This window comes from Gavialis gangeticus, unplaced genomic scaffold (genome assembly GCF_001723915.1).
Source record: "Gavialis gangeticus isolate Ggan-Ray unplaced genomic scaffold, GavGan_comp1, whole genome shotgun sequence".
Taxonomy (NCBI): Eukaryota; Metazoa; Chordata; order Crocodylia; family Gavialidae; genus Gavialis; species Gavialis gangeticus.
In genome coordinates, this window is record NW_017729027.1 from 20,799,979 (window position 1) to 20,812,420 (window position 12,442).

At 42.3% G+C, this 12,442-nt stretch overlaps 1 protein-coding gene across 1 annotated transcript in view; it reads left to right on the forward strand.

The window, feature by feature from the left end:
* Positions 1-12,442, forward strand: part of COL9A1 (collagen type IX alpha 1 chain) — a 132,667-nt gene that overhangs the window by 9,941 nt on the left and 110,284 nt on the right. The window contains exon 5 of the mRNA XM_019520334.1: positions 6,719-7,115. Within this exon, the coding sequence (XP_019375879.1) occupies positions 6,719-7,115 (397 nt within the window). The remainder of the gene's footprint in view (positions 1-6,718; positions 7,116-12,442) is intronic.

Genomic DNA, 12,442 nt, shown 5'->3' on the forward strand with positions numbered 1-12,442 from the left:
GCATTTCCTTGAGGAATTTAATATGCCTTTTCACAGAGATCCTTTAAAAAACATGAATTTTTATCCCACATCCTTTGGCAGTTGCCAAATTCTCCACTGTTAATTACACAAGACAATTAATGATGAAGGGTATGATTGGGGTAGCAAGAGCTAACTTCAGCTTCATCCATTGTTTAAATAAGCCTCTGTTGGTCCTTGTTCATTTCTAGTACAAAATCTACTGGAGAATCAAGGTTATATCATTTAGACATCATAGGAATTACCCATGAAACTGCAGCTATAATGCTTTCTTTATATACATTCAAGAAAAACTTGAGCCTTTGTCCCTTATATAGTAAAGTTTCCATTTCTGAATTCATCTGGATATCTGTTGTCAATAATTAAATAACAACTAATATTAAAATTTACTAATAACAGATTCTTTTTATATGCATAGACTTTAAAAATATTGTACTAGCACAAAGAAAAGTGTTTGTGACAGATTAAGTGGGGAAGAAGGCTAGCCACTGTAATGCCTTGGATTAAAGGACTAGAAAAGCAATTTAGCTGACATTAGGAATAATAATCTCAGGCCTATATATTTTTCATACATTAAAGAGCAACCTCAGCTAAAAACCTGAGGATTCAGCTTTTCTCTGAAAATGCTTTGTAGTTTTATAACTAAAAGCTACAAAGTACAGAGTAAATTGTGATGGTCAAGGTCCCAGTGAAAAATAGGAGTGGTTACATCTTGAGTTAAAAAGCCCCTTGCTGGGGACTGTTATAACTCCTATAGATCATCACACACAACAGATTAGTGTCCTTCACCTCAAACAATCCCAGTGAAGTCAATAAGAGTATTCAAGCAATAACATAATTACTCTAAATGGCCCCACTGCCTATTGAGAGGACTTATCCTGGATACGTTAACACCTCATTGATAAGTGGCAGACTCTCAAGTATTAATGAAATCAATATAAATTAGTGTTTTAGGTTTACTACATCTCTTACACGCTTTTGTAACATTTTAAAAGAAAACAGCAGTGTTTTAATAAGTTCCATGAAGGTGAACAGCAAATGTTTGCAGAAGGAAAACTATAGCCCTGGGTACACAAGGAAAGTGGAATTAGAACCTATCTATATCTATACCTGGACTTAAAAACTACATACATAAAGGCTAAAATTCTGCTCTGAATATCTCCTTGCTATATCTCTTGCAGCTGTAAAATGGAGGAGGAGTAAAGTCAGACTGGGACTTGCCATATATATTTACTCTGTGTTTACATATTAGCTTTTCCTTCACTAACCCAGCAGATTCTAAACCCAAATTTGTTGATTACTAGCTTTAAGAGCTTGCATCATTGTCAACTGTCATAGGGGAAAATATTGAGCATTTACTGCTCGCAAGGCAGCGGAGTTAGTAGATTATTATTTTTCTTTAACTATGAATATTTGTATTTCAGGAAAAAAATTATCTTCACATTTGTTATTACATATACATTTCTCAGAGAGATATAGGTAGCCATGTTAGTGTAAATTCAAGCATAAGGCAAGGTAAATTTGAACCTTATAGACTGACTAGCTAAACATAAATAAATAAGTGAACTGTCATGAGCTGGCACTCAGCTTATCTGCTGCTATGAAGGGAGATGCTCCTCAGAATAGCATATAGAATGGAGAGAGTGATTTGAATACAAAAGGCGGGAAGGAAGGAAGGGAGAGAAGAGGGAGGGTGAGGGGGCAGTGCTGGGAGAGGAAAACAAGCAAAGAATCCATAGGAACAAAGAGGTCACAAAAGCTAATATAGGTAATGGGAAAAGAATCCATAGTCCTTGTTTAAACCACATTTAACTCAATCCAGTCTGTGGATGATTTCTTGTTCCACAATTTCCCATTCAAATTGTGCCTGGGCAGAAGCTGCAACTTGGCACCAGGGAAAAGCAGCCCTCCCGCTCACCGCTGCCAGGCCCTTCTTGCTGCAGCCACCCACGAGGGGCTGCTTTTCCTTCATGCTGAGCAGCAGCTTCTGCCTGTTTGCTGCCGCTGATCAGCATGAGCAGGTTTGTCAGGAGCAGGCATGAGGTGGACCAGGGTTGGGGCTGTCCATGCAGGTTCTGGCTGGTCCACTTCTGCTGGGGCTGTGTGCTCTTGGTGGTGGTGGTAGAGAGGAGCCACAGGGCACATGGGTTGCCCCAGATGTCCAATGTAGGCAGCTAAAGGGTAGCGTAGGCATGCGATGGCGTATATGACATTGATAGAGTTGCAGGTGAATGAACTGCGAATGTTAGAATCCAGGTTATTTGGTCCAATGATGATGTAGGCTGTACTGATTTGGGAACACAGACAGGCCTTGCAGTGTACCCAGATGTCCGCTGTGCCCCCACATTGTACTAAGCGTAATTTAAATAGGGACTACGGATTCTTATCTTATTATATTAACTTTTGTGCCCCTTATATTTCTGTGGGTTCTTTGCTTGTTTGCCCCATCCCTCCCCTTTTTCCTCCTCTCTTTCTGCCTTTTGTATTCAAATCACTCCATTCTGTACACTTCTGTAGAAATTCTTATGTATGTTCTTTTACAGAATCTGAGGAAGTGAGTTCCAGCTTACAAAATCTTGTGCTATGTACATCCCTAATTTAGTTTTCCTAAAAGGTGCAAATCGACCCTACCATATACATCCTCTTCATTGTTTTTGTTATCTCTTGCCTATGTCCATAGATCATATTATACAACATTTTGTACAATCTTTTTTCCATTCCATTTGAAAAAGTTACAACATGTGTTTGTTTTAATTACTTAAGTGGAAAGAGGGGCTGTCTGGCAGTTTGTATACATCTATAAGACAAATATCCTTGCGTTTGAGTTTATATAGGCAAAACACCCCTTTTGCCAGTATAGCACAATTAGCAAAATAAACTATATTGATAAAAGAACACTTTTGCTGGTATAACGATGTTTTTGTCTGCATAGCTGGGTCAGCCAGGGGGTGATTCTCTCACACTCCTAATTTGCAGAGCCATGTCAGTAGAACCTTTAGCTATAGATCACTCTTAAGAGCTTTTCATTGTTTTGTTTTACCTTATTCTGCATCTGCCTTCCTCAGAGATCCTTGGATAGAGTAACATTTCCACAAGCTGGTGTGAGTGTCATATTGGTCCTACAGGGTTACTGAATGATGGGGAAAAATGACAATTAACAGAGAGAAGTGATGTCACAGCAGCAGGAAAGAAATATAACCTAAAGGCAACATGTTAGACTATTGGCATGGATAAATCAGATGTCAGAAGGCCAAACAGATGAGGTATGCAGTAAATGAAGAAAAAAATGACCAAGCCATGAGCCAAGAATGGAGAGGGAAGTGTGCATTTAAGATATATAGAGAAACCCACTGAGGCAGGGCTGGGCAATTATTTAGGGAGTTTTGGTGAGCTGTTGCAGGGCTGAGTGGGAGGGGAGTGGGGCAGGAAGTTGGGTGGTACTGACTTGACCCAGTGTGCCGGGGGGGTGGTGTTGACCCAGCACAGTGTGGGGAAGTGCTGACTGGGTGCAGCTGGGAGGGGTTGCTGACCCTTCCTGGCACAGTGGGGTGCGGAAGCAGGTGGGTAGGCAGGGTCTTCATGGAGACTGGTCTGCAAACCCAGTGTACAGGGTGCACTTGGCTAGGTGGATGGCATGGGGCCACAGGTGGGCAGGGAGCAGCGTCTAGGAGTGGGATGGGTGAGTGGGCCAGTTGGGCTCTGCCTCTGCCCACCCATCCCTCTCCTGGATACCACTCTTCACTCACCTGTGGCCCCATCCCATCTGCCCAACTGAGTGTGTCCTGTCCGCAGGGGTCCCAGGCCAGTCTCCATGGAGACCCTGCCCACCTGCCTGTTCTGTCCAGCACACCCAGCAGTGGGTGTGGGGTGGACGGGCCAGGGTGCCTGGGCTGCGGGACTGTGTCCAGCAGTGGTGATAACACTGGCAACAGCAGTCAGAAGAAGCCACTGCCACTGGGGTTGCTGGGAAGCTAAGTCTGGCCACTGCACCACCCCAGCCCACTGCTTGCCTGGGGGCAGCAGGACTGTTCACACGCACCACAGCCCAGGCTGCCCCCCCCCCCCCACACACACTCATGTACACACCGAGTGAGGCTGAGGGACCTGCTGCAGGCTGGTTAGAATCCCGTGGTAGCTGGAACCAACCCACAGGCCATATTTTGCCCACCCCTGCGCTAAGGTCAATGAAAGATTGAGTTGGAGCAGGCCCTTAGTGGCAGTTTGAATGTGTGTACATAGTACCCATGTATATACATGTAAATACAGCTTCATAAACAGTTTTATCTCCCCTTCTACTTTATTCGGATGTATAGATACATTTCAAGTATGTAGCCACGTGCACACATACATTCTATCTGGTATATGGATGTACTGTATACATGTATGTTTTCTAGCTTACAGAGACATCTCCAGTTTTATCCATCTAACAAACATTTACAGGTACCACTCCCTTGGGGCATAACCCAGCAGTTCTGTACCCTGGGTGCAGGCAGCTCAAGGGGCAGTAGCTGCAGCTATGCTGCTGGCAGTGGTGTGGCAGCCAGAACAGTAATTGCAGCAGCTACTGTTTTTGTCCCTTCCCTCAGTCAGTGCCCAGAACTGATGCCCTGGTTGCCCCTTCCTTAGTCATGTTACTGCTTTCCCCCACGTCATCTGCCCCCTCTCAAAAGAACTTGAATAAGATCATTTTGTGGCATATCACCATCCCATATGTTCCTCCTCCTAACACCCTGACTTTTCCTGATACTCAGGGGCACATCTACATGAAATGTTTACTGCACAGTAGATTAATTAGCTGTGCAAAAATATTACACATCTATAAGTGTACCCCTATTAGGCTGGGGTAAATTAACTAACTCCACAGCAAGAGGAATACAAGTACTATCCTGCTGTGGAGTTTTTTACTCCACAGTACCACACATGTAGAAGTTGCCCCAGCTGGGTGGGAAATGAGGGTGCTTCAGTGCTAGCTAGCCTTGCACTGGAGCACCCTTGTGCCCAGGCAGCCCCTCCACAGCACATTGAGCTATGTCAGAGCAGCCCTGGGCTGGCAGGCTGACACCCTCAGGCTTTCTGCCAGCTGGGGCTGCTCCAAGTTGGCTCAAAGTGTTGCAGTCCCATGTGCATGTGTAAATGCAGCACCTGGGAGCAATAAGCCCCAGTGTGATAAGTACTGGAGTTTATTGTATTACATGAATATGCTTGTGTATATGCGACCAGGCAGTTCTAAGCAGTTTATTCATAGGAATAAAAAAAGCAAGGGCAGTTTCCATTAAAGTTTTAGGAAGAAACTATTTCTGTCCCTTCTCAGTGGCTGTCAATCTATTCAGTTCCCTCACTGAAGTCCTGCTGCTGCTTGGGAGACCTACTGGAATGTGAATGCACTTTAACAGCTGCACTGGACACAATGAAGCCTTTATGTGAAAGAGTTACTGTAGCTTGCTAGAGTAACAGCAACAGCCAGTGGTCCTCCAGGATAAGCAATGAGAGGGGGCACAAACTTTCACTAAAATTATTTTCTCATATTTCTGAACAGACCAGTGTCTGAGCTACCCCAATGGCTGAATTAACATTCATAAAGGGGAGGTAGACAGCAGTGCAGCCAAGCTCTCCTGGAGCTGTTCTGTTCCCCACGCCTCCACCAGCAGCTCCTCCTCCTGCTGCTGCCCCTGCTGTGCTACTCTGGGTGGGCAGGAAGGTAGCTTCAGCTGGGCAGCTCCTGCCCCAGTGCGTGGGGCTCTGCTTCCAGCTTCTACCCACTCCACCCACCTGCAGGTGGCTGATCATTATGCTGGGTGGGCAGAGTGGGTGGAATGCAGCCAAAAGCTGGAGTCAGCTGCCTGGCTGAAGCTCCCCTATGCACAGAGTGGTGCAGCAAGGGCAGGAGTAGGAGGAGGAGCTGTATCTGGAGGCAAGGGGAGTAGAACAGCTACACTGGCCCAGGCCCTGACCAGCGCAAATCAGCTTCTGGTGGGGCTGCAGCTGGCTAAGTGCTGCTTTGATCCCCTCACCTCCAGTGGTGCCACCTCCCATTCCTGCTCCTGCTGCACCACTCTGGGCAGGTGGGAGCTTCAGCCGGGCAGTTCCTGCTGGAGGCAAAGGGAGCAAAGCAACACCAGGAACAGCCCTGCCAGAAGCTGAATATGCTGGGTGGGGCCCAGGCTGGCAGGCACAGGTTGCCCCAGTAGGAGCGGGTGGGGCTCAGCTCCATGCAGAGTGCTGCAGGGGGGCAGCCATGGGCTGGATCCAGTCAGTTGGCAAGCCATATTTTGTCCATCCCTGGGCTTGGGAGTCCAAAGTAGCTGGATGTTGGGTCTAGCCAAATGCTTCCTTGTCTACTGTTGGCTATAGTAAATGGTATACCTTAACTATGATAGCCTTATGGACTGCTAGGTTTGTGTAGATTTCTGATTGACTTAGCTCCTCATGTGAATATCATAGGATACAATTCATTTCTGAATGTGAGGTCTTACATTTTGTATAATTTTCAATTAAATAATCTGATTCTGTTAAAGTGATGGCTAAAGCGATGGGCAGAGCAACAAAGTACATTTGAAAAAACACACCCTTGGATATAATAGTTCATTGTTCAGGTCTATTGCCTGAATCATCATGGGTCAAGAGCTTGCTTTGACCTTTAGGCCAAATGAGGACTACACACGTGTGCATGAATAAATTACTGTACTTTGATCCTATACAGGGCTTTGTATCCCAACGGATTGCCTGATGAATATTCCTTTCTAACTACTTTTCGGATGACTGGAAGCACACTTCAGAAATACTGGAGTATTTGGCAGGTTCAGGATTCTTCAGGAAAAGAACAAGTTGGAGTGAAGCTTAATGGTCCAGCTAAGAGTGTTGAGTTTTCTTATACGGGACTGGATGGAAGTCTCCAGACTGCAAACTTTTTGCATTTGCCTTTTCTGTTTGATTCCCAATGGCACAAGCTTATGATCAGCGTGGAGAAGACCAGTGTCACTCTTTTTATTGACTGCCTTAAGGTAGAATCCTTAAACATAAAACCAAAGGGCAAAATCAACACTGATGGCTTTGCTGTGCTGGGAAAACTTAACAATAATCCTAAAATTTCAGTTCCGGTAAGTTTTAAAAACTTATATTACAAAGCAGTTGCTGTGACATCTTTTTTCTTGTAACTTTCTTCTGGTGAATTAATCTTCAAATATTTTCTGACAGGAGAGGCAGGAAATAGGTCTATGGGCTTGAAATTGTAGGTAACCATTGCTTATTGCCTTTCAGACTTCCCACATATGTAACTTATATAAACTGGTTCTAAGTAGGAGGAAGATTATTTAGACGAGCAGGAACTGAAAGAGTACAGTTGAAATAACTGTGAGAAAAATGGAAATTAGATCCATACAGCTAATAAAATATGCTCTCAAATAGGCACTGCTCTCAGCCAGTTACTAAAACATGTTGCATACTGCCTGCTTATAAATTTTGTGTCATGAAGAAGATTTTGTAGCTGCACTGGAAATTACTATGCAATAGGAAAGTAACTGCTACCTAATAAACTAACATTAAGCAATCTAATAAGCTACCATGCTCAGTATTACTGTAGTTAATACAGTTACTAAGTTTAATCTTTCATTTTTTAATTCTCATAAATTTAGCTCTCAGATATACCTGAAAAAATCACTAGCTTCTCTAGGGTTGCAGTGATATAACTGGAAACAGAATGTTATTCCTTGTTTTCATAAATAGAAACAAAGACATATTTAGGTTCTTATACAAATGGGGCAGAATTAAGGCACTTCCATAATATGGATTTCTCTTTGGGAGGATGTGCTGTGCCAAGGGGTCACCCTGTCACAAGAAGGACATGGGAATGTAATTGATGGCCTTTAACAAATGGTGGTGCTTGCCCCTTCTACCTGCCCCATTGCTACATCCCTCAATAGAAACATTGTCAAAATAAGTTAATTTTGTTTCTTCACATAGAATATGTATGGTAGGCAGTTATTTGTTTCACAAATTATTCTGACTTCTCAGTGATGCATGTTCCTAACTGCTAATGTAGACACCTAACTCCAAAATTTAGACCCTCCAAATCCTGCTCAGCTCCTGCATAAACCTGAAGATTACTACATTTCCACCAACTGAATCTCCTGAATTTCTGCCACTGTTCCCCCAAATGCAATTCAGTTTTGCCTGTAGGTCCAGGAGGCACATCTCAGAATGTATCTACTGCCTTGAACCTCACACAAAAACCAGCAAGAGTATTTACTGATGCAAAGTTTAAACCTAAGTGTCCCAGGTAAGTATATGGGCCATCAGGCTATAGTGCTTTTTCTATGGCTCAACCATAGAGGTAATTGATTTAATAGATTTCTAGGGTCAGAAGGGACCTAGTAGATCATCAGGTCTGACCCCCTGCCCCAGGCAGGAAAGAGTACTGGGGTTAAGTAACCCCAGTCAAGTGCTTGTCCAATCTCCTTTTGAACACCTCCAAGGAAGGGGAGAGTACTACCTCCCTTGTATTTAAGTATTTACCAGTATTTAAGTGTTTTATACAAACAGAACTGTTTCAAAAAGTATCTTGATGTCCACCTTGCTGGAATCATCTGACCCCAGCAGTCTTTCCTGTACAAGTGGGGGGGGGAGGGGTGGACCCCATGATCTGTAAGGTCCCTTCCAGCCCTTAACATCTATGAAACTAAAGGGATTAAGAAGGGCCCAGTCAGACTACTCTGTAGCCTAGGGCTTTGGTTGTCTACTTTATAGGTGTGTCTTAACCTTGTTTCAAATCTCACCTCCAAAACAGGGGTTAGATTTGAATAAGGATTTCCCTCATCTCAGGTGAATGTTCCAACTACAGTGCTATGCAGAATGACAGGGGAAGGAAATACAAACACCTCTTCAGTTTGCAAGAATGGGCCAAACCTTGCTTAATCAAGTAACTCCCTCCACACTGAATATGGTGCTGTGGATTCTATTTCCAGCAGGCAAGTGCTTAGAAGTTAAGCAATGCAGTGCCTAACTTTGAAGGTATCTAAACCCTTTATTGGATCTGGGTTTACATGACTACCTCCCCTACAGAGATGAAGCTTAAGCTTCACCTGTGTTCTCAGCATTTCCTGCTTGGCTGTCTTATGTGACTTAACACTCAAAATAGTGACTTCCGTCAATCCCTTAGGTGCCTAAATTTCCTTATGCATTTTATAGAGATGATGAAAGTATCACTTGGCATGAATAGTAAATGTCTTTTGTGCTCTTTGCTGAAGAAACTGGATATCAAGAATGTCAGTAAAGTTATTTTTCAATTGCTTATTTATTTTCAAAGATGGGTTATGATTACTGTGAAATACCTAAGGGGAAAGTGTGAAGTATCTATCATTTGTAATAGAAAATAATTTGTAGCTGCCACATTTTCATTCTATCCTGTATGCACTTGAGAAAGTGTTTTCTTAGCTAATGCGTTATTAAGCAGTATGTTGAATAATGTCTATTCTTTGCCTGATGGCAACACTGAAAGGCATTTCAAACTCTGTGCGGGGTATTTTAACACTCAATAAGGTAAAATAGTTAAAAACAAGGAGAGAAAATTATATAAAGTATTGAAAAATTCAGCATGCTGTCTTGCTTGTCTCATGAAGGGCACTTGATTCTCTTTTAATTATCTTAGGAATGTAGAATGTGGCTGGTAATATATAATACTAGAAAAATAATATGTTATGGATATTTACTTCAAAATTGGTTGAACTATGAAAGAGAAATCAGGTAAATAATAAACTATAACCAAATTCCATTTCATTTTAGCAGCACTTTGCACCAGGAAGTAATTGACAGAAGAATAAGCAATTAGCTGTGATCTTACATTATCCTATATGATGATACTTCAGCTGATTTCCTAAAATTCTGCCATAAGCTAATTAACATGGTGTTAAACACTAAGGGGAAGCTAAGGTATTTTGCAACAAAAAAAATCCCTCAGTGAGCCCCAGCCCAGTGTACTTTTTATCTGTTCAAACTACCCAGGTATTTATATAAGGACTTCATATATGTATGTAACTGCATTTCATTGATTTCCAAATTTACCTGTGAAATGGCAATTTAGATAAGAAGCCGTCACTGGTGCCTGAAGATGACATGCCTTTCAACATGTTGATATGTCTACAATTAGGAAAACATCATAAGCTAAAAATTTAAGTTCTACTGAAAAAAATACCATATCTGAAAGTGTGATTCAAAATATGTAAGGGTGCAGCTAAGAAACTGATGTGATAAGCTGCATGTTCTCAACTATTAAATTGCTGCCTGGTCTGATGGATTTGGGATGGATGATTTGTGCAAATTGTGCATGTTTTTAAGGCAACAGTGTATCTTCCCCAATATTGTGTTGTACCCGAGAAGGGTTTTAGGGCTAAGTCCGGAAACGGCTTTAGGGCTTCTTGGTTTCTGGAGTGGAATCCACAGGTTACATTCTGTAGCCTCCCTGTACCAGTGTTTTTCAGCTAGTGGTCAATGCTCCCAATTGACTGCAAAGATTCTGGGGTGCGGAAGGGTGAAATAAGGATAGATACTGTGTGTGTTTGGAAGGGGATCAGCTGAGGGTCTTGAAAGCATTCACAGCATCAAGCAGAAGTGCCTTTAAACATTGTACTGTGTGCCTGGCTTCCCAAACAGGAAACAGTACAGTGGCCTCTGTGCAGCGCTTCAGGTGAGCTAATTAAATTATCCCCCTTGTGAAGCTAATTAGGTTGGGTATTTACCACTTGAATACAGCAATTTATCTTACCTAGAGCACTACCGTAAGGTAACTATGTTATACTAGCTCCACTGGCATTATGGCCTCCCATAGCAGGGGATTGAACAGGTTGAGAATCACTACAGAATGCATAGGTAGAGTTAAGCCAGTCAGCATGGGATACAGCCACCATGCTGATCAGGCAGCAACCTAAACTAACCGAGATGTAATCCTGAACAGAGGCATATATTTTCGGTCCTAATCCCTCTCATAGATTTAGGAACCTAACTGAGAGTTTCAGACAGGTATCAATGTCTTTTTAAGATTCACAGCCCTGGGCCCTCAAAAACAGAGCACTGATTGCTCTTATTTTGAAACGGTGATTGCAGTAGCTTACAGCAAGGTGATTGGGGCACTTTCCTGGGAAGTGAATGATCTGGCTTTGAAATCCTTCAAACTGCATAAAACAAAGATGATAGTTGCCTTATACCTTAGGAAAATTCTCCAAATACTGAGAAGTTTTATACAAGGAGGGCAGTACCATCCCCCTATTTTTTAAATTGGAAATGGCTTTTGATGTTTTTTAATGTTTTTAAATAGCTGCTGCATATTATATGAGGCTCATTCTTTTCAGTTATATCATAGGTATGCTTTGGGCACTCCTACCAGATTGATCCCAGGTTGCTCAATCCTGCCAAAAAGAAGGCAGTTCTGGGCATTCCTAGAAGTATGATTTTAGGTGCCTAAGGATTTTTTCTAGTGAAAACACTTGAAGTTATGTGGGGCTTTAGGGGTTGCCCTCTTGGGGTCAGTCAACAACACTAACTTAACTGTAGCAGGCAGTGTCATGCTGAAACACATAATATTGGGCTGAGTATAATACCTCCCTAGGAAGATGCAGCATAGCTATGTTTGTGCAGTGATGTGTCCATCTTAATTAGCTCAGCCTTTTCAGCAAAATCAATTACCCCATCCACAATACTATATTAAGGCTATTATATTACTTCCAGACTCAGGAAGCAATATAGTATGTTTCAGCATGGTAGATAGAGCTTGGCACAATAAGCTATTGGTATAGATGCCCTTAGACCTAAGCATCTAAATTCTACTCATGTTCAGTGTTAGGTACCTATGACATTTTGTGGGTCAGGATGCTATAGTGTCCTTCTTCATGCACTGCTGCAAGGTCTTCTAATTATGTCCTGTAACTTTATGGAACTGCATGTAATTGTAAGGTGTAGTTGGGAGGAAGATAGTTATAATAATTAATGCTCTCAAATAGGGTAAGTGACACATGTATTAGCTATTAGCTGATGTCCACATTTACTTGAACAAGGAATTAAATTAATGCAATGAAACATAATTCCAGGAGCAGCTAAAGATACAGCATACATATCTATTCCCCCTATAGCCATTTCTATACCCAAAACTCTCACTAGAGTTAACACGTTCAGAAACAGTGGGAGTTTGTGATATTCAAAGAACATGTGATCAAACTTTAGAGAAGGAATGAGTTGGGTAAACTAACAGATACATAACTAGTTTTTTCCCTTTGGATTATCCAAAGGCTTACACCATCATTTATTGAGCTCCTTTCCTACTGAAAATACATTTGATATAAGTCATTTAAGAAAAATCTTGTATGGAGAATAGGTTTAGGTTAGAGATCAGAAGGCAATATTTTACAGTTAAGGTGGCCAAAATCTGGAACCAACTTCC